The 23270-nt window shown below is 39.0% G+C and overlaps 1 protein-coding gene across 4 annotated transcripts in view; it reads right to left on the bottom strand.

Annotated features, from left to right (window-relative positions):
- STAG1 (stromal antigen 1) overlaps positions 1 to 23270 on the bottom strand; it is a 204739-nt gene that overhangs the window by 134205 nt on the left and 47264 nt on the right. For all 4 annotated transcript variants that reach the window (XM_039356367.1, XM_039356365.1, XM_039356366.1 and 1 more), the window contains one exon: positions 12889 to 13011. In XM_039356367.1, coding sequence (XP_039212301.1) covers positions 12889 to 12917 — 29 coding nt within the window. In that variant the 5' untranslated portion in view covers positions 12918 to 13011. The remainder of the gene's footprint in view (positions 1 to 12888; positions 13012 to 23270) is intronic.

Genomic DNA, 23270 nt, shown 5'->3' with positions numbered 1-23270 from the left:
GACCAAATCGAAACTGGGGCGTAACCTAGTCCAGGACGGGCGTGGCAACTTTGACTCACTTGATCTAATTTGGGCAGGAAGACAGTTAACCCATTCATGGATTCTTCATTCTTCATGCTGGAGAACATAACGTTCCCAGTAAGGTGTCATTGTTACTTTATGCTATTTTAAATTGCTGTTTGCTAATCAGAGTCACAACATTGAGATTAGAGGACATTTAAATTTAAATAAACAGGTAGTCTTTGCTTAGTGACCACAGCTAGGGCTGATAACTCCATCATTAAATGGAAAATTATATGACCACGATGGGCTTATGACCTCATTTCCCATTCAGTTTTTAAGCAAACAGCTGTGGTCATTAAATTAAGTATCATGCAACTTTACTTCTGCCTTCTTTACTGAACTCTGCTTGTCACAAGAAAATTGTGAAACACACAACTTTGGGGATTGCATGATGCTAAAACAATCATAAATATGCACCAGTTGCAAAGCACTCAAATGGTGATCATATGATAACTGTAAAGACAATTGGTCGCAAAGATTTTGTGGTTTTGGTTTTTTTATACTGTCATAACTTCAAATGGTTGCTAAATGAGGCAACTAATATGTGAGAAGAATTACCTGCATGATTAGAGTCAAAATAAATCAGTTATTCTAAAAATATTTGAAATACTTTACATCAGAACTCATTGATACTCAAGCAGATAACTATAAATTTCAAGATTCAAGAAAACACATTGTCCAAAAGGGAAAGGGGACACCATCCTTCTACTGTACATAAACTTTGAGCCTTGCATTCCAGAAAAATAAAGCTTTAATGTTTCACAAAGGTCTTTCGGAAAATAAGAAGTTTTCCCTGCAAGTAATTCACTTTTAAAATAGAAGTTTTCTTAGATTATTTAGTAATGTAGTAACATAATGACTTGGTTAGGATTGAGCCAGAAGATATAAGAAAGCAGGTACTTTGGGATTATCTAGAATAATGAAAGAAAGGACATGAAAGAAAGGATCGAAAAGTGGGGGAAAGGGATCATCAATTGTTTGTGTCTGGTTAAACATGATAAATTGAAGAAGATGGGTAAATGATGCACAACATGGGGAACAAATCAGTGCATTAATATGCTACTCTAACAGAAATACTATGTGTCTGAAAAGTAGAGAGAAAGTACATATGAATAATTTTTGAAATAGCATTTATTAAATAGTGCATTTTAAATTATATGGGAAGTCTAAAGATGCTTTATGAAAAAAAATGAGAAAAATAATGAAGAGCCTGAGAGGGACTTGAGGTATGATATGTAAAAACTGAAAAGCAACAGCATTTACAAATTCAAATAGAATTTAGAAAACAAGAAATGCTGATTGTGTTTGGATTAGAGATACGCCCTAAATGTTTTGAGATATCCATCTGAGAGGAGGCACCAGAATTAAGTTCAGAATTGTCTTCTTTAGAATATATACAGAATTCAGATTATTAATACTAACTCAGAACATTACTTACAAAAAAGATTTGATAGTATATAAAAATAAATATACCAACAAACTGAATTAAGCTGCTGGTGGCTATATTATGCAGTTTTCTTGGCAATGTTTTATATGCAGTTTGCCACTTTCTTCTTTTGAGATATTTATACATATGTAGCTATTTGAGGCTCCATTTTAGTAAAAATTTCCATTAAAAAAGTGAAAGCATTTACAATTATTTTTAATCTAGCCAATAGTTTTGGAATTTGAAGTTGCCTCACATCCATATATTAACCAGCCTTAACCTTGACTTTAGCATCTGTGATTAGTCAAGGTCAGCCAGGTACTGCTACTAGCTTTGTTTATTTACATATAGTCTTAGGTTATTCACTAAAATCACTTGGTTGTCCAATGTTTGATGGTGCAGAAATATTTTCACTAATTTTATTTCTCTTCCTAGTCAAATATTCATTGATCAATTAAGATTAAAAAATAAAAAACATGCATATGAAATACATGCAACAGTGTGCTTCACCAAAACAAAGAATCAAAATTAGATAGTCATAAAATTTGATGTTTTAAAAACAACATTAGCAAATGAGCTGCCAAGACAGAGAAAAAACATTTCAAACTTTAGTGTTGCTATTTATCTAACATGCCTCATTCACTCTGCACCATAGCTTTGTTCAGCTGAACTCTTGTCTTCCTTTCCATCCCGATATAATGATACAGCAGATTAGCCATATATTTATTGCACACCTCTATAATAAAATATTTTTTTATCTTTGTCTTAGGAAGAAAGGCAACAGCAATACTCCTTTCTTTACATTCATCTTACAAAGCTTCTTGGTCATTTTGTCACATGGAGCATTCAATCCTTACTGACTGTTGCTCTGGAATTGCAAAGCTCATTTTGGCCTCATCCACAGCAATTCTGATCTCATCCAGTGATCAAAGGAAGAAGCATAAATGGCTATTCAAATAGCAGTTCCAGGAAGAGAAGAGCCCTGCTTAAAATGTATATAAATGCCAGCATACTTCTCATTACTTCTTCCTAGTCTTGAAGAAATGACCTTCTGTCCTTTCCTTCTCCCTTGTATATTTTCTCTTTTTAGACTACAAGTCTAAGGGAGGGGGGAGAAAACACTATATTTTACAATTATTGTGAGCCGTTTGAGGAAATTCAGTACTAGCACACACATGTGCATACACACACACACACACACACAAAGCCTAGTATACAGATTTCTAATGAAATATGAAGGAACTGCAAGAAAGGCATAGAGTTCTTGACTCAAGCACTGTATGCTTACATACTTCATATTCTGCATGTATAGTCTACGTTGAAAGAATAAGAACATTCTGACCAGCAATGCACATTATTTTATTTATATTTATTTTAATTTTCTTTCTGCAGACTAAAATTAATATAAACAATTACTGAAATAATCAAACAATTCAAAATAATAGCAATTTCAACAATGTTCACAGAATTGATTATGGGCTTTTTGATGCAATAATGACATTTTTTTCTTATGGTAACAGGAAATATTTTCTTATTAAGCCTCCAGTGTTTCTCAACCTTGACAATTTTAAGGCGTGTGGACTCCAACTCCCAGAATTCCACAGCCAACAATGCTGGCTGTGGAATTCTGGGAGTTGAAGTCCACACACCTTAAAATTGTCAAGGTTCAGAAACACTGCTCCAGAGCAACTGTTACTTGTAGAATGTAGCATCTTAAATTCTCTCACAAAGAGCACAATATATCATCTCAAATTATAACCAAACACTGGCACAATACTGACAATGGGAGATGACTGGGTCATCTGAAGGAAATTTTTCTCTGCCAAGAATCATAGATCCAAAAAGTTCTTACCCTGGCTTTGAGAAAATTTCATTGTCAGAATACAGGAGAAAGAACAATGAGGTTTGCTATCCTATCCTTTAACCTAGGGTTAAAGAAGCAACTGAAAGTGACATCCTTGAGTTTGAGATATTCAGAATATTACTTATGAAAAGTAAAAAGTAAAAGGAGAAAAGAAATAGAGAAGTATCTGGCGTATACTAGATTTCATAAAAGCATATTTTAATGAAAGGTAGGTCAGAGCCAATGCCTTGAAATCTGAAAGTGGTAATTATATAGGAAAGATGGAAAATCCTGGGGGGGGAAAACAACTAAAGGTTCAATTGCAAACAATTTCTAATAGAACAAAAAATGGAAGACATATAAATGTAGACAACTGTTGAAAAAAGAAAAGACAGAGAGGCAATTACACAAACAAAAAAGGGGTGGTGGTAATCAGAAGGAAACTGTAGGGAGTGCTAAAATTCAGAACGAACTGAATCTTGTAATAATGCTCAACAAAACAAAAAGATTTTTTGCGGGTGTATTAGAAACAAAAGATAAGGCAAAAAGACTTTCTTTTGCGAGGAAGAAAATGTTAACTATAATGGGGAGAAGGATGAACATCTTAACTTGTATTTTATGTCTGTCTCTTCTCAGAAAGAAAACAAAAACCTAGCTAGTCATCACTGTGCCACTAGCGGAAAGAGGGAGCTGTAGCTCAGGATAAACAATGAAAGGGTGAAAGAACAGAGTTTAATTTCAGCGAGTTCAAGTCTTGGGGTCAGATGAATGACATCCAGCACACTGAAGGAAATAATGAAAATTAATGCAGTACCGTAATCTTTCAGAATTTCTGGAGAAGTGGTAAGATTCCTGAAAATTGTGAGGATTCAAGAAACTACAGATTTGTTACTTTGACATCTATACTGGGCAAATAATCATCCTCAAGAAGATTACTGAACATCATGTTTTTTAGCACTTGGATAACAATGTAGCAATTGACAAGAACTAGCACACATCATTTGAGACTAATCTTATCTCCTTTTTGTTACAAGAGTGAAAAGCTTAATAGACTGGGGTAATGCTGTGAACATATTGTATCTTGCCTTCAGCAAACCATCTGACAAAGTTTCATAATATCCTCACTCACAAAATGATAAAATGCTATCTGGATGATATGACTGCCAAATAGACTTAACATTAGCTGAATTATCACCTCAAAATGTATTCATAAATGGCTTCATATCAGCTTGGAGAAAAAAACTGAGTGGAATACCACAGGACTCTGTCCTGAGCAATGTATTGTTCAACATTTTAATGAATTACCTGGATGAAGGGGTTGAGGAGATGATTATCAGTTTTTCAGATGATAGAAATATAAACCCCAGTGGCTAATGTTCAGAGACTAAAAGATTAAAAAGATTACAAATATGATTTAACAATGGGCTAAAATGAACAGGGTGAAATTTAATGAGTAAAGTCTTATATCGTAGGAGGAAAAAAATGAGAGAAAAAAGGCATGTTTTGTGATCATAGATAGTTTGGCTTTGCAAAAGTAAAAATGAAAAATATCATAATGTTCTTTCAGTAACAAGTTCCTGCCATCGGCTCTTGGCAAAATAGAGATCTTCCAATTTTAGCAGCAAATCAACTCCTTTTTCACCTTTACTTATTTTATAATGTTGATAGAAAACAGCAGTTTGATTTTCCAGTTGTGGGACATGACTTCCCTGAGTCATGTCCCACAACTGAAATTTAGACTACCAGAAATTTGAAATATACTGTATATACAATACAATAAAATTCTGCTTGCCTAGAACAAAAGACACTGAAGATGAAAGAGATCTTCAAAGAAAATAATGCCAGGGCTGGATTGGAATATGCATTATATGTTCTAACAGCAAGGTAATTGACAATCACATTAAACAGAATACCAATACAGATTAGATTCATCAGCTTTTCTCACCAACTAGTTCTTAGCAGTTGCTTTTTTTCCCTTAGCCATTACTTTACTAATCTTATTCCAGGTTTTTTTTATTAAATTTTACGGAAATCTGTACATCAGATACAAGATGGAAAAATATGTATCTGTCTAGCACTGAATTTCATTAAAATTCAATAAATGAATATGAACCTAATTATGAAAATGTCAACTTGCCAGAATTCAAATTTAGTATAATATAACTAACCATTATCCAACTAATGTATATTTAAACTTGTGAGTTCTAGTCCTTCCTTAGGATGATTCTGAGATGATCGCTCAGGAAAGAGGGCAATGGCAAACAATTTCTGAAAATGCTTCCAAGAAAAATGGGGGACTTGCCCAGGTAGTCACCAAGAATCCACACTGAGTTAAAAAGACAAAAACAAACAACCCCCCCCAAAAAAAACCTAGGCTCTGGTGATTTATTTCTTCTCTTGTCACCTTTTATTTATTTGTAAAATTTGTCAGCTGCCCATCTTATTACATGGCAACTCTGAACGGCTGAAATATGGCTCAGTTCATCCAATTCCCTTCCTGGAACAGGATCTACTTGAAATATATAGTGGCAATAGGAAGATGTGGCGTCCAGTGTCCTGTTTGACTTTTACTTTGTTTGACTGTTTTATTTGATTGTTTGTTTTACTTCGTAAAACTCCTAGAGACATTTTGGGAAATGTCGTTGAAAGGGATCAAGACATAGAAGGAATGGCAGAACCAGGGGACAGAGTTAAAAGAGGGGTCAGCCTACAATCCCTATGTGGCTACACATGGACTGAGTCCATCTCCCCCCTCCCGAATTCCACTGACCCTTACCTAACTCCAAGCAAGTGCTTACACTTAGTTGAGAAGATTCCTGAGCACAGGCTTTTAACAATAAATCAATTTAATTAGATCTTCATGTGTGAACTTTGTATTTCATTCCTGATGGAAAATGTAAATGCCACATAATTATCTTTATGGTGTAAACAGATACTGTTTGGTCTAATTATGTCTGGATGTATTTCTTTAAATTGTCCCTGTTGGGGTTAATCTGTTCCTTTATATTGTTGCATAGTCTTATGTAGAAATATACTTTCTACTAATAAAATATTTACTTATTTATCAACTGATATAGAGATGTTTCATAAGTAAGTTTGCCCTGCAGGTCTTTCAGTCCTCGAACAGATGGCTGGTTCTGTAGTCTGAATCCACTAGAGATTATACATGTGCAATGACTGTATGATTAGAGAACTGCTATATGGATTATGAGACAAAAATGCTAATATTGCTTCTCTTTTTGCTTTTTTATTACTTCTGCTGCTATTAGTTTCATCAACATTCTACATTTAGGATCCAACCCCTATCTCCTATTTTCCATCTTAGCAATTTTTCTGTTACTCCATTTGGGGAGGATAGTTTTGTTTGTTTGTTTTTTGCTTGTCAAGTTTTTATTTATTCCTCAATTACAAAATACTTATTTTTCTCAACACAATAGACTCCTTTACTATAAGATACTATCAATTTTACATGTGTATTTTATCTTAATATGGCACTGACTATGTGATGTGCTAGTGACATTTATTCTTACCTACACATTTATCTGTCAACAATGGACGTGATTGTAGATCCTCTCTCTTATTTTTGAGCATTTCAGATTCCTATTTCCAGGGATCCTTGCAGTATCCATATAGAGAATATGCATTGAGTATACTACTGTGGCTCATGCTGCTGAAACTGAAAGCAAATTACTTTCAGATCAATGTTATGTAAAGTTCTAAAATTGTAATGCCAAATCAGGATTTCTTTCAATACTTTTTTTATACAAGCCAGGAACAAAGTCTATTCAATAATGTAGAAGGGAAAAGTAATTGTGATATGTTTTAATATTAGTTTTCTCCAAGTGCTCAGATGAAATGGGAAAGCAGACAAGCAAGAAAGGAATAAACTAGGATAATTTAAAATTAAAAGAGTTAAAATAAGTCACAATTCATTACTCACTTAAATATAGTTTTGCTGTAAAAAAATTTTTTTGTGCAATACAATCTCAATCATATAAAGGCAGAAAAAAGCTATTGAATTCAGCTTTAGTAGATCATTTAACTGGAAGCATAATATTTCTGAAAGTTTTTATAGATATTTTCTATAAATTTGGGAAATCTGGACCTGGGATAAGCAGATGTGGATGTTTGATGACATTACAAATATCATTGCAGGATGTGAGCTGTTTCAAGTAAAGTTGCCATTTGCAATTGACTGATGAATTTGTTAATGCCAATGGTGTTCAAGTAGTGCTCCAGTTTTGGGGGGATTTCATCCAAGGAGCCTATTAATATTGGTATTACACCTTTGCTTTCTTTTATGAAAATTGTTCTATTTCTATTTGCAGGTCTTTGTATTTTGTTACTTTCTCCAGTTCCTTCTTTCACTTCTATTCTGCTGTTTCCAGATAGTGCCGTGTCTAGAATTTTTTTATCTTTTTATTGACAATTGTTAAACCCAGGTATTATGTGGCAGATTTGAATTCTATCTGTTTGAATTCTAAAGTCCCAGAATACTTTAGCTTCTTCATTTTCTATGACTTTTTCTATTTTAATGGTCCCACCAGTTCTTGCTTGCCAGCAAATGGTATTTCTTGAAGATTTTCCAATGCACCATTGTTGCTACTTTATCATGCCATTGTTTGTTGTCAGTCTATGCAATAACTAACCAGGTGGTCTACCATTTCTTCACTGAGGTGGCATTTGCTATCTGTTGCTGTCTTCTCAATTCTGGCTTTGTATGCATTTGTTCTTAAGGTTTGATCTTGAGCAGCCAGAATTGGCCCCTCTGTCTCCTTCTTCAACTTTCCTGCTCTTAACCATTGCCAGATCTTGTTATTACCTGTCTTCCCTATTTTTTAATGTACTGGCCATGTAATGCTTGTCTTCCCATGCCTCTTTTCTGTTCTTCATTTGGTTGTTCTTATAAGGCCCATTTGATTTCTCCAGTATCCAATAGTCCTTCCTGGTATACTAGCTTTACTGCATCTTCTTCACTCTCCTTCAGATATTCTTCCAATGCCCTTTTTTCTTCTTTAACCATCTGATGTATTTGCAATATTCCATACCCACCTATTTTCTTTGGTAAGTGGACTCTGTCAACATTGCTGCATGGATAAAGGGCATGATTCATTGTCCTTATTTTTCTGGTCTTCTTATTCAGGACTTTTAGTTCTGCTTGAGACCAGTCTGCTATTCCAGCTGTATATCTAATGTTTGGAGTTGCTCAGGTATTAATTGCCTTGATCATATTTCCTTGGATTTGGATTTTTAAGAACTTCTTCACTCTCTTGATGTATTCATTTCTAACCTTTTTCTTAACTTCAGCTGTCTTGATGTTGTCAGCTTGAAGGATGCCTAGGTATTTGTAATAATCACCTTCATCCCAATACTTGATGTAATTTCCATCTTGATTCTTGATTTTTCCATTTCTAATTATTTTTCCTCTTTTGATGGTGAGCACGGCACATTTGGCCAGTCCAAACTCCATCACAATATCTTGGCTGCATATATGGACAACATTGAGCAGCAATTCTATTTCAGATGGTGTTTTTCTATACAGCTTCAAATCGTCTATGTAAAGGAAGTGGGATAGTCTGGCAGATGTTTTTGATGTTTGATAGCCATGGTCTGATTTATTCAGTATTGCTGACAGAGGAATCAGGGCAATGGCAAACAATAGTAGAGACAGTGTGTCTCGTTGGAAAATTCCTCTCTTGAGATTAACCTCTCTCAATCTATCACCATTGACCAGCAACCTTGTCTTCCATTGTGCCATCAATCTTTACATACACCTTCTTATATTTCTATTGACTCCTGTTATTTCTAGGTACTTGATATCCAATCATGTGGCAGGCATTGAATGTCTTCCTGTAATCAATTCATGCTTTATTCAAGTTGGTCTTCTTTCTCTTGCACTTTTCCAGAATTATCTTGTCAATTAGTTCATTTTTTGTTCCTTTGCTGTTTGAGCAATTTCCTTTCTGCTCAGGTGGAAAGAGCTTGTTTTCAAGTAGCTGCTGTTGGACTGCAACAGCTACCACACCTATTAGCAATTTGAAAGTTGTTGGTAAGCAGGTAATTGGACTGTAATTGCCTGTTGTTACCTCTTTTGCTGGAACTTTCCTTATCAGGTAGGTTTTGCTAAATGTTAGCCACTCTTCAATTTCACCTCCTTGCAGTATGTTGTTAAGCTGCTTAGCAACAAGTGAGTGTAGACAAGTCAGAAATTTTAACCAAAATCCATGCAATTCATCTTCATCTGGTGTTGACCAATTCTTGATCTTCCTTTCCCTTTTCTGCAATTATTATAAATTCTTTCATCTTATCTTTTTTTTTAATTTTTATCCATCTCCTTTATTCAAATTGCATTCTTGTTAAATTTCTTTGGGTTACCCCATATCTGTGCCCCAAACTGCAGTTTCTTCCTTGTCAGGTGCTGACTTAATTCACTAGTCTCTCCAATGATGGATTGGTAGAAATGGTTTTGATTGGATTGAAATTGGAGATTCTGCCTATAATTTGCAATTTTTGTATCTGCTGATATTCTTGGCTATAGCTGTTATTTGCTGCTTTTTTATTTCCAATGCTTGCTTGAACTTTCTTGTTTCTAAGTGGTATTCTTTGGTCTTCTTATTCTTCAGCTTCTTTTCTTTCATCTATTCTAGCTTACTGGTATCTGATCTCAGCTTGTTAATCTTATTTTCCAGCCTGATCTTCCATTTTGGTGATACACTGGCTTTTTTTTTCTTTGTTAATTTTGCATCCTAGGAATTCAGTAATAACTGCAGTTGTGCTGTATATTAGTTGGTTTGTTTCTTGCAGCGAGCTATTGCTTATATTTGATATTACAGTATTGGAATCTTTTAATGCTTGTACTGTTTCTTTGGAACAACCTTCAACACAGGCAACCTTATTCTGTTGTTTTTGTGCTGTTCTAAATGCTCTGTTATTCTTTGTTTCATTTATTCAACTTCTTTAGTTATAGGGATTTTTTTTTTCTCAGCCAGAGAAGAGGTTGCCTGGTTTCCAAATTCTATAGCTGTGCTGGCCTTCTCTATTGCCAACTCCCTTGGTTTGCCTCTAGAGTCTAAGGTGCTTCTAGCAAGCCTTAATTCCTTTGCCCTGGGTAGATCTTTGCAGTTCTTCCAATTCCACTTCTGTGAATACTTTATTTTGTATTATGAATTGATGTTGACCTGCTAACTTCTGTTATTTCAGATTCGGGATGTTATTTTCAAAACTGGTGCGTTCTTTTCCAATATCCTCTTCTTGTTGGACTTGATTTGTAATAATAATTATTATTTCTTTGTTTTTAATCACAGTATACTTGCAATGGGTAAACACCTTTCTTTCCGGTAGTTCTGCAACTGCCTGCCCTGGTTTCTCAGCCAACAGTCTTAATTCCTATAGCTCACTTTTCACCAGATGCCTAGGAACCCGAACACATACTGCTGTCCTTGATGACCCTGGTTACAATTGAGCCAGTATGGGTTTCTGTAATTTCCATCTCACCATACTTTTTATGGAAGAAACATTCTTTGTCTGACTCCTCTGATGAGACCTGTCCAATACTATTGAACCTGTAGCTCTCATCATCCTGTGTCATAGCTCTCATCATCCTCACACACAAATCTCACAACTATGGCAAGGTAAGATTGGTTTTTAAATACTATTTTAGTCCAGGGTATCTAATTTTATATTTTAATTTTATTAAGATTTTTTTGTTTTGCCCAGAGTCCATTGGAAATGGACAGTTCAGCAAATCATCATCATATCATCATCATAATCTTAGGCATTTCCATGAAAAATGTATTTTACCATCTCAATAAGAATGCCTCTTGAATGAAATGATAAGCAAGTTAAAGATGCTACTATTTATTACTATTTGTCCAAATTCTTCCCAGTAGGTTACACCTATACAGATTAAGGTTCAATGTGCATATAATATTAAATATCAGGCTTATGTTACTTATCACAGCATCCTACAGATGCTAATTTGAAGTTGAATTAACTCTTAATAACATTTGCTTTATCACAATTTAAATATACTCATTTTTACTTTTGTTTAAAAATCTTCACAGAAAGCAGTAACAATATTTTACTAATAGCTACATTTTAATAAAGCTTTATAAAATCGACTCAAGTGTCTTGTGTGATTCATAATCCTTCCAACAGTTTTGATATTTGAACTTTGTCACTCTATAATGATTTATTTAAATTAAGAGTATCTAACTAAGATACTTTTAATTTATTTTGAATTATTTCATACTTCACAGTAAACGAGTCAATATAAACAATAAGAATATGAATATTAGATATTTTAATGTAGCATAATAAATATGGAGCAACTCAAAAACATATTTGGTTTACTTCCAAGTGTACAGCTAGTAAATGTCTACTATAATTGACAACCAGTTCCATCCATTTAACAAACCTAAATCTATTTACAAAATAATCACAATGTATTTATTAGGAATAATTCCAGAAAACATCAATAAAGAAAATCACAGTTCACCAAGCTATATGTTGACAGCTATAAGAACAAATCAGGTACAACACTGGAAAAATTAAACTTTAGCAATGATACAAAATTGGGAGACCAAATCTAGAGCATATGCAGCAATGGCAAACCTGACAATATTCATTCAAATAGAAGCCTAAGCAGGAATGACTCCACATTATACAAGGCAAATTCAGACAACTGGAGTACGGTTTTTAGGAAAACAATAATCAAATTAATCAAAAACAATAATGAAATTAAACAGATAGAATTAATAACCTCCAATGTTTAGTATGATCAGCAGTTGGAAAAATAAATGAAGGGAATGGGAATTATTAAAAGTTTTCCTTTCATAATATTTTACTTATATTTCACTAGCAATTGTTTATATTCTACATTGCTTATCTATCTTTATTATCTTCAGTATTGTGCAATTTCTATTTAAATAATATATATGAAATAACAAAGTTTAAAAAGCTAATTTCAGACTAGAAAAAACTCATAATATATTTATAAAAATTCAGATCTATTTTTGGTGATATATTAAGCATTTATTAACTTTTTCTCCCAAATGATAGCATGTTTCATGTTGATACATGACCATATAATCTTTTTACTTTTATTGAATGACCTCGAAAGATAATTGTCTTAAATCAATAAAATACTGCCAGTTCACATAACTTTGTTCTAAAATTGTACTTAAGAGATTCCCTAAAAACAGTTGTTGAGGTTATATTTTGTTATAGTATATACTCCTGCCTGTATCTATATGAGGGGATACAATTACCAAAAACATTCATTTCAAAAATTAGCATGCAGATCATGCTCAGATTAAAATAGTTAAAAAAAGATTCCATTACTGGAACAAGAAAAAGGACATTTAAAGGGAGATTTAAATATCATTTGTACATTACATCTCCCGAGATTAATTTCAACCACACAGTGCTTATAAAACTGCAATCAAATATATAAATATGTTGTTGCAAATCCTTTATTTTTTCCACAAAGATATCCTTGATCACCAATAATTTCCCATATGGATTGCTGCGATTTATTTATAAAATTAATACTCACTGTAAAACTGGTAACTCTGAAGTAATCATTTTGTTGCCAGCTATGACCTGCTAATGTAACCAAAGAGATATCTTGTAGAGGTATCTATCTGTCAATATCTTCGTAATTATTTTCAAATCCAACCTATAAATAAAACAAAAATTAATTAAACACGGTTCTGAAGTTAAATGTAAGATCCAAAACAACCAAAATCTAAAAAATCTGGGGAAGAAAGGTTTCTCAATCAGAAGGACTTAGTGTTTGAAATATTCAAAATCAAAAAGAAGCATTTAAGCCAATTTAAATTACATTCCAGTCAAACAATATATACTGTAATTTACAGTCATGTGAAAAAGAAAGTACACCATTTTTAAGTTCTATGGTTTTACATATCAGGACACAGTAAAAAATCATCTGGTTCTTAGCAGTTCTTAAAAGTAGATACTTACAACCTCAGATGAACAATACATGACATATTACATGATGTCATCATTTATTTTACAAAAAGAAAACCAAAATGGAGAAGCTATGTGTGAAAAACTAAGTACACCCTTACTGTTTCCATTGGTATGAAGTGGTTAAGTAGCAGCAAGTGTGACTACCTCTATAAAAGGGGCGTTGGTCTTACTTGAACGCCTTTTCTCAGCATGATGATGAAGAATCCACCAATGGGTTTTCCTCGTCTTCTGCCCATAGACTAATCGGCCAATTTTGCCCCGCCTCTCGTCCTGAGACCTCCCTTCCCCAGTCTCAACGAGACAAAAGCTGTTTGGCTATGTTTCCTGTATTGACTCCATCCTCTCCCCTCATAGGACCTGACTGGCCTCAAGGATGGGAATGGATTCTCCATCGTCATGCTGAGAAAAGGCGTTCAGGTAAGACCAACACCCCTTCTCCAGCATGACGAGTGGAGAATCCACCAATGGGACATACCAAAGCCTCACTGTCCTTCTGGGTGGGAGGCCGTCTGCGCCTGTGTCCCAATCTCTGATATTACACACTGTAGTACCCTCCTGCCAAAGGAGGCCTCCTCAGATGCGAATCTGTCTAATTTGTAGTGTCTTATAAAAGAGGAAGGCGACGCCCATGTCGCCGTTCTACATATTTCTTCGATCGAAGCCTGAGTTGCCCATGCTGCTGAGGTTGCAGCGCTGCACGTGGAATGTGCGGTGATTCATCTGGGAAACGTCAAGGACTGTCCCCTGTATGCCTCCGCTATATACTTTCTAATCCATCTGCCGATTGTGGATGCAGTGACCCTCCGGCCTCTTGTGTGAGAGTGGAAGGAGACAAATAGTGCTTCCGATCTACGGAAGGGTGCCGTTTGCTTGATGTATTGTTTTAAAACTCTGCGAACGTCTATGTGTGCCACTTGTGCTCCTGTTCATGGGACAGTTCAGGGCAAAATTTTGGTAGCACCACCTCCTGCGCTCTGTGGAACAGGGAATTGACCTTTGAAACGAAGGAGGGGTCCAAACGCAACAACACCCTGTCCGTGTGGAAGGTACAAAGGTCCTCCCTCACTGACAGGGCTGCTAATTCTGAGATGCACCTTGCTGAGGTAACAGCGACTAGGAAGGCGACCTTAAGGGTCAGGTACTGTAGGTTGCAGGTCTGGATAGGCTCAAATGGAGGTAAGGTGATGGCCTGTAGGACCTTAGGTAGATCCCAGGAGGGGTATCTGTGGACCACTGGTGGCCTACTGATAGATGCATCCCTTACAAAGGATCGCACCACTGGGTGTCTGGCTAGAGATTCGGAGTTGCTGTAGGTAAGGATGGTAGATAGGGCGGCCACCTGTCTACAAATTGTGTTGGGTGCTAACCCCCTATCCAGACCTTCCACTAGGTAGTCTAGGTTATCTGGGATAGAGATGCTTCAAGGGTCTAGTTGTTGTTTGCTGCATCAACTGCAGTAATTTTTCCAAGTGGAATCATAAATCCTGTTGGTTGTAGGCCTTCTAGAGGCCTGGAGAGTCTTAATGACTCTTTGTGAAAAGTTGTCTCTCTCTCTAGGAGACTCTGCTCAAGCGCCAGGCGGTCAATTGGAGCCACTGTGGGTCTGGACGTAGCAAGGACACCTGGCTGAAGGAGATTTGGTCATGTGGAATCCTCCACGGTGGGGACATAGATAGGTTTATGAGGTCGGCAAACCACGGCTGTCTTGGCCAGTGCGATGCGATGAGTATCACCTCCGCTTGTTCCTGCAATATCTTTCTGATGGTTGCTTGTATCAAAGGAAGTGGTGGAAATGCATACAGCAGTCCGTTTGGCCAATGACCTCGGAGTGCATCCGCTCCCTCTGCTCCTGGTGTCAAAAAACGGGAGAAGAACCTCGGAAGCTGAGTATTCTTTGGACTGGCAAACAGGTCCAGCACTGGGTGGCCGAATCTCTCTGATGCCTCCCTGAAGAAAGCAGGGTGCAGACTCCACTCTGAGTGGTCTATTGTTGCCCTGCTCAGGAAGTCTGCCTGGTGATTTGCTTCTCCTGAGATGTGCTCGACCTTGATGGAGGCTAGGTTGTTTTCTGCCCAGGTTCCCAGCGATTGTGCTTCGGTCATGAGGGCCCTGGATCATGTGCCCCCGTCGACTGACGTGCACCTTGGCTACTAAGTTGTCCGTGAGTATCAGAACACGTTGATAAGCCACTGCGCTGCGGAAGTGACGAAGGGCCAGGTATATGGTTCTGAGTTCTAACCAATTTATGTTTTGTTTCAGGTCTTTCATTGACCATTGACCCTGTGCTAGCTGTGATTGTAGGTGCGCTCCCCAGCCAAATAGGCTGGCATCCATTGTCAGAGTGACTTGTTGGCTTCCCTGAACAAGTGTCCCTTTCCCATCGCTGGGGAAGACCACCACTGGAGCGACCTCAGGACCTTTGGCGGCACATTTACCCTTTGGTTTGAGGAGCCTAACCCCTCCCTCTGAAACGGGAGTAGGAACCACTGCAGCTCTCTCGAGTGTAGCTGTGCCCAAGGCACGATTGCGAGGCATGACACCATCTTCCCTAGTAACTGCGAGAGTGTGGCCAGTGTCGAGGTTCGCTTCCTTCGGATGAGTCTGATCAGGGTTCGAATGCTGCGTTGACAGTCCTGAGAGAGATGGACCGTGCATTTTTGTGTGTCTATGACCGCTCCCAGATGAAGGAGACGGGTAGAAGGAACGGTCTGACTCTTTTGGAAATTTACTGAGAATCCGTGCTCTTGAAGGGTTTTAGAGTCAGTGCCAGGTCTGACTGTGCTGTCTGGACTGACGAGGATTGGATGAGAATGTCGTCTAGATAGCATTGGATATGCACTGGAATTGTTCTCAGGTGCATGGTGAGTGTTGCCAGTACCTTTGCTGAAGAAAGTCCAAAAGGTAGGGCCCTGTATTGGAAGTGTTGACCCATGTGGTAGAACCTGAGGAACCTCCGGTAGTCCGGAAGTATGGAAATGTGAAGGTAGGCCTCCATCAGATCTATGGACATCAGAAGCTCCCCCTTCCTGATGCTTGCTAATATCGAGTGAAGGGTTTGCATTTTGAATTTTCTGTACCCCAAGTGCCTGTTCAGATTCTTTAGGTCTAGTATTGCTCTCCACTCCCCCAAACTCTTTGGGACTATGAATAGGAATGGAATAGAATCCTTGTCCTCACTGATCTCTTCCTACTGGTTCTATAGCCTGAATGTCTAGGAGGTGTTGGATGGCCTCCTTGATGAGGTTCCTCTTGATCGGATCCTTTGGAGATGGGCAAGGGATGAACTGGTTCGGGGGTGTTGAGAGGAATTCCAGAGATAGGCCGAATCTGATGGTGTTTAGGACCCAAAGGTCCATGGTGGTGGCTTGCCATTTATGAGCAAAAAGAGCTAGCCGGCTACCAATGGGGGAGCCCCCCGTCACTTGAATCTGCGGTAGGGGTGCCCCCAGCTCCTCGAAAGGGCCGCTTTGTTTGGACCTGTTGTCTGAACCTGTCCCTGTTACTGTTTCTCTCACTCTGGCGGTCCAATCTGGGCTGATAGGGACAGGAAAAGGCCCCCTGATCCGTACCTGCATCAGATCGAAAGGATGGTCTCTGGGGATAGGAGACAGCTCTCTTCTCTGTTCTTTTTGTCAGGTGGGCCAGAATCTTACGTTTGTCTTTGTTTTAATAGGTAAGGGTCAAGTGCCTCGCCAAAAAGCCGGCCACCCTTATAGGGTGCTGCCGCTAAACGCCACTTAGCCTTCAATGTCCGCTCTCCAATGCTTGAGCCACAGCAGTCTGCGTGCCCCAATGTTGTACGGTATTGCTCTGGCAGAGAAATTGGTTGCATGTAAGGAGGAATCCGATGTGAGCTCCGCTGCCGCCACTAACCTTCTCAAATTCTGGTGAGTTTTCTCCTCCTCTGGGGAAATACTCATCTGGAGTTGGCACAGCCAAAGAAGTGACATCCTGGCGAAAAAGGATGTAGTGAGGCCTGCCTTGATTGCCCATGCCGAGGCCTGGTGTACCCTGTGGAAGGTGAGGTCCATTCTCTTGTCTTCTGATTTCAAGGCTTCCGCTGCATCCCCGGCTATCGGGGGTGGAGAAAAAAGGGTTGCAATGGGTTCATCTACTGTTGGCACTTCTATTATCTTGCTAGTGCCGGGTCTATGCTGAACATTTTATTGTGTGTCCCCATTGGAAGGATCCCGGTGCCCCCATGTTGCTCTGAACAGAGTCAAAGAGAAGTGGGCAGGGAACAAAGTGTTGGGTATAAGTGGGCTGTGAAAACACTTCGTTGTTTGTGACCTTACTAGTTGAGGGACTGGTGGATGGTCCCTTCTGCAGGATCGGGGGCCTCTCGACCTTTCTGTGCTGCTGGCCTCGTGTAGCAGTGTCTTGAATAAAGACGGGTTAAACAGGCCCACGAACGGAGGAGGGACTGGGGACACATCCTCTTCATCGGACAGGTGTCTGGCCCCTCAGCTCATGGTCCTCTACAGGAGACCTCCTGCCTTTGGAGAACCTAGAGGAGGAAATAGAGTCTTGGTACACAAAGGCCTCCCCTTGGGAAAGGTGGGAGCCGCCCATTCAAGCCACAGACCTCGTTCTGGAACAATGGTGTCTTGAGGAGGCCATGGCCTGGGCGACAGCCTGAGATATCAGGGAGTGAAGGTGTTCTGAAGACATTGCTCCATAATTGTCTGAGCAATGGGTGCCTGATTCTGAACTCAGATCTCCAGGCCCCTCGCTTAGGGGAGAGCCGTTCCCCTGCTCCGTATCGGGCTCTGCCTCCAGAGATTCCTGGCTAGGTTTCGTTGGGCCAAAGATTTCCTCCTCCCTATAATTGGGTGGCTCTAATTCGTCCTCCGTGGAGTTTTGCCTCCATTTAGCTCGGGAAAATTGTTTCTCTAGAGCAGTGGTTCTCAACCTTTTTAATGCTGCGACCCCCAACCGGTCGTAAGTTGAGGACTACTCAACCGATCGTAAGTCGAGGACTACTCAACTGGTACAGCACTGTTTGCAGAATGGGACTTTTGGCGGGCTCAGCAGGGCAGAGACAGCCTGGACAATTACTATTGGCTTTTGAAAGCCAATAGAATAAAAGGGAGTAGCACAGCTAAGGAAAAGGGGGGAAAAATGGCAGACTGCGCTGTTTGGCGACCCCCGTGAAATGGTTGTTCGACCCCAAATGGGGTCCTGACCCACAGGTTGAGAACCACTGCTCTAGAGCCTGGTGACATCGTTTAGTCTCTCTATCTGCTGCTTTGGAAGGCCTCTTTGCAGATATTGCCTTGGCCTTGATCTTGCCAACCATCTCCTGTTTGGAGGATCTTTGCCTCTTACGAGTAGGAGGGCTGCTGATGGAAGGTTCCTGCACTGTTTGGGCTGTGTTTGTATCTGCCATTTGAAAACTGAAGCAATTTCCAATTCAGGACTAATTCAGGTGAATTGAGCTGATTTATCTATTTTAAATCTTTTATTTTTATTATTATATTATATTATTATTATTATTTAAACAGCCGTGGCTAGGAAGAAGGAAGGGATAAGGTATGACTCCGATTCCCCCTCAATCTGTCCTGCCGCTCAGCTGATTCCCTGGAGTCTGCTGAACTCCGTTTGGCTTCACAATCAGGTACCTTTGGAATTTAACACTCTACTGGCCGGAGGAGCTGTAAGGGGGCCGCGGAGCTGCAGGGAAGCCTCGGGAAGCTGGCTTTCTTTGGACCAGCTGATCCTCAGGAGGGAGCCGCGGACTTTAAAAGTCCTTCACAGATCAGCCGATCCTCAGGCAATTCAGCTAGTTCTCCGCGGCCCTTTAAAACACCCACGGATCAGCTTGCCAGGAGGTTCCCTAACTCACACGTGCTCCATTGTTCCTCCGCGGCTCACAATTCTTCTGTATGAGCCGCGGGAGGCTTAAATGCCTGCAGATCAGCTGGGCTAGTGATTTTTAGATTTAGCTTCGGTTGCCTGTCTCTGTTACTCTTTGTGCCTAGCCTTGTGGGAGAGGGTGAATTGGAAGGAGAAGGAAAAAGCTTCCCCTTTTCACTCAAGTTACGCTAAGTGACCGGAAATGGCGTCTGGCTCTTTGTTTGTCCGGCGGTTGGCTGGACTCAGGCCAGCCCTGTGGCTATGCTGTGATCGGCCCATCAGGCAGCAGAAAAAACAAACAACAAACGAACGGCTATTCATTCCTTTACGCTTCCCCCCCCCCTTGGATTAACCAGAAATAAGGAAAATATACGACCTTAAGCAAGAATCGATTCAGGAGTCAAGGAAATTCAGTCTAATTGGGCTCAAGACTAGTCGAGACTGGGGAAGGGAGGTCTCAGGAGGAGAGGCGGAGCAAAATTGGCTGACTAGTCTATGGGCAGAAGACGAGGAAAACCCATTGGTGGATTCTCCACTCGTCATGCTGGAGAAGCCAAAGTTTCAGAGTTTGCTGGTCTTCAGCATAGTAAAAAAATCATCTGGTTCTTAGCAGTTCTTAAAAGTAGATATTTACAACCTCAGATGAACAACACATGACATATTACACAATGTCATCATTTATTTTACAAAAAGAAAACCAAAATGGAGAAGCCATATGTGAAAAACTAAGTACACCTTTACTGTTTCCATTGGTATGAAGTGGTTAAGTAGCAGCCGGTGCTGCCAATCAAGCGCCCTTGTTCAATTGATTATCAGCAAGTGTGACTACCTCTATAAAAGCCAAAGTTTCAGAGTTTGCTGGTCTCCAACACTGAGGTATGTGTTAACACAATGCCAAAGAGTAAAGACATCAGCAATGATGTTGGAGAAGCAACTGTTGCTGCCCATCAATCTGGAAAGGCTTATAGGCCATTTCCAAACAATTTAAAGTCCATTATTCTATAGTGAGGAAGAATATTCATAAGTGGAAAACATTAAAGACAGTTGCCAATCTTCCCAGAAGCGTGCATCTCAGCAAATTCACCTCAAGCTCAAACCATGCAATGCTCAAAGAAATTGCAAAACATCCAAGAGTTACTTCTCAGAGTCTACAGGCCTTAGTTACAATGTGTTAAAGTTCATGACAGTACAATTAGAAAAACACAAAATGAGTATGTTTTGTTTGGAAGAGTTGCCATGCCAGGAGAAATCCTTGTCTCTCTAAAAAAAACACAGCAGCATGACTTGATTTGCAAGGTTGCATCTGAACAAATCACAAGACTTCTAGATCACTGTCCTTTGGATAGATGAGACCAAAGTGGAGAAGTTTGGCCATAATACATAGTGCCATGTTTGACGAAAACCAAGCACAGCATATCAGCACAAACATCTTATACCATCAAGCACGGTGGTGGAGGGGTGATGTTTTGGGCTTGTTTGCAGCCATAGGAGTTGGGCACCTTGCAGTTACTGAGTCAACCATGAACTTTTCTGTATATCAAAGAATTCTAGAGTCAAATGGGAGGCCATCGCTCTAACAGCTAAAGTTTGGCTGACATTGGGTCATGCAACAGGACAATGATCCCAAGCACACAACCAAATTTACAACACAATGGCTAAAAATGAAAAGAATCAAGGAGTTGCAATGGCCAATTAATGTCCAGACGTCAACTGACTGAAATGCTGTGGCTGGACCTTAAGAGAGCTGTGCAAATGCCTACAAATCGAAGCAATGTTGTAAAGAAGAATGGGCCAAAATTCCTCCACAATGATGTGAGAAACTGATAGAAGTCATATAAAAAAACTATTACTTTAAGTTATTGCTGCTAAAGGTGGTTCTACAAGCTATTTAATCATAAGGTGTACTTAATTTTTCATACATGGCTTCTCCACTGGTTAATTGTCCTCACTGTTAGGAAGTTTCTCCTTAATTCTAGGTTGCTTCTCTCTTTGATCAGTTTCCAACCATTGTTTCTTGTCCTTCCCTCTGGTGCTCTGATGAATAACATGACCCCCTCTTCTTTGTGGAAGCCCCTCAAATACTGGAATACTGCTATCATGTCTCTCCTATTTCTTCTTTCCTTTAGACTAGCCCAGTGGTTCTCAACCTTTTTAATGCCGCGACACCCAACCGGTCGTAAGTCGAGGACTACTCAACCGGTCGTAAGTCGAGGACTACTCAACTGGTACAGCACTGTTTGCAGAATGGGACTTTTGGCGGGCTCAACAGGGCAGAGACAGCCTGGACAATTCCTATTGGCTTTTGAAAGCCAATAGAATTAGACTCTATTCAAGAGAGTCTGTTCTATTGGCTTTCAAAAGCCAATAGAATAAAAGGGAGTAGCACAGCTAAGGAAAAGGGGGGGGGGGAAATGGCGGACTGTGTTGTTTGGTGACCCCCGTGAAATGGTCGTTTGACCCCAAATGGGGTCCCGACCCACAGGATGAGAACCACTGGTCTACTAGGACTGCAAGGTGCCTTTCAGTGTTACTGTTTTTAAGCCAGGTCTTGCCCAATCTGTACTTGTACCTTTGATTTTTCCTGCCTAAATGTAAAACTTTGCTTTTCTCCACACTGAAACTCATTTTGTTGGATAGGGCCTATTGTTCAAATTTTCCAAGATCTTTTTGGATCCTGAGTTTGTCTTCTGGAATGTTGGCTACTCCTGCCAGTTTGGTGTCATCTGCAAATTTGATGAGTTCCCCTTCAATTCCCTCATCTAAGTCATTGATGAAGATATTAAAGAGTACTAGGCCTAAGATGGAACTTTCTGGTACCCCACTGCTTACTTCTCTCCATGTGGATGTAGTGCTGTTGAGGACTACTCATTGAGTACGGTTTGCCAGCCAGGTACAGATCCATCTGGTGGTGATGTTGTCTATTTCACATTTTTCTAGCTTACCAAACAGTAGGTTTATCAAATGCCTTACTGAAGTCTAATTACTACATCCACAGTATTTCACTGGTCTGTTAGTTTAATCACTTTGTCAAAGAATGAAATAAGATTGGTTTGGCATGATCTGTTTATAACAGTGGTTCTCAACCTGTGGGTCGGGACCCCATTTGGGGTCAAATGACCATTTCACGGGGATCACCAAACCATGCTGTCCGCCATTTTTTCCCTTTTCCCTAGCTGTCCTACTCCCTCTTATTGGTGGCCACACCCACTTGGGGGTCACCACAACATGGGGAACTGTATTATGGGGTCACGGCATTAGAAAGGTTGAGAATCACTGGTTTATAACAAACCCATGCTGGCTACTGGTTATAATTTTGTTTGCTTCTAGTTGTTCGCAGATCTGTGTTTTTTGTTTTTTGTTTGTAAAAAATTTATTAATTTTTTTCATACAATTCAATAGTACTTATTCAACATGTTGTCTGAGTTTATCATTCACTAATACAAACTTAATTCCTAATCCTTTATTATTTTCTCCAGCCATTGATAAAACAAGTCCCAAGTCTGATAGTATTCTGTTTTTTTTCTTTCAACCTCATAATAAATCTGTCCATTTCCGCACATTCTAGTATTTTTTTAATTATTTCTTCCTCTGATGGTATTTCTTCCTTTTTCCAATATTGTGCAAATATGATTCTCGCTGCTGTTATCACATGTAAAATCAAATATATACTTTACTTATCAATCTTTTCTGGCATAATACCTAATAAAAAAAGTTCAGGTTTAAAATCTACATGTTCTCCCAACATCTACATTTCCAACATCTATCTGACATATTTTTAAATATTTTTGCCAATCTTGCTGGTGGCAAGTGCCATCTATAAAACATTTTATATAATTTTTTTATAAGAAGCTGCCATTGTCAGTTTGTAATTTCTTTCCCACAAGTTTTGCCATTTTTCTAATTCCATGTTATATCCGAAGTTCTTTGCCCATGTTATCATTGTTTCTTTAACTTGTTCATCTTCCATTTTCAAATTCAATAAAAATTTAACTAATTTCTTAATTAATTTCTCATCAGAGGTTAATAATGTCTGATCAAACAAGTTCTGCTCCTTATAAAATCCAGTTTTATAAAATCCATACATCTTTA

Source organism: Crotalus tigris, unplaced genomic scaffold (genome assembly GCF_016545835.1).
Source record: "Crotalus tigris isolate CLP2741 ecotype Arizona unplaced genomic scaffold, ASM1654583v1 scf7180000018824.943158, whole genome shotgun sequence".
Taxonomy (NCBI): domain Eukaryota; kingdom Metazoa; phylum Chordata; class Lepidosauria; order Squamata; family Viperidae; genus Crotalus; species Crotalus tigris.
Note: the sequence above shows the minus strand (reverse complement) of the source record. Positions and strands in the feature narration are given on the sequence as shown.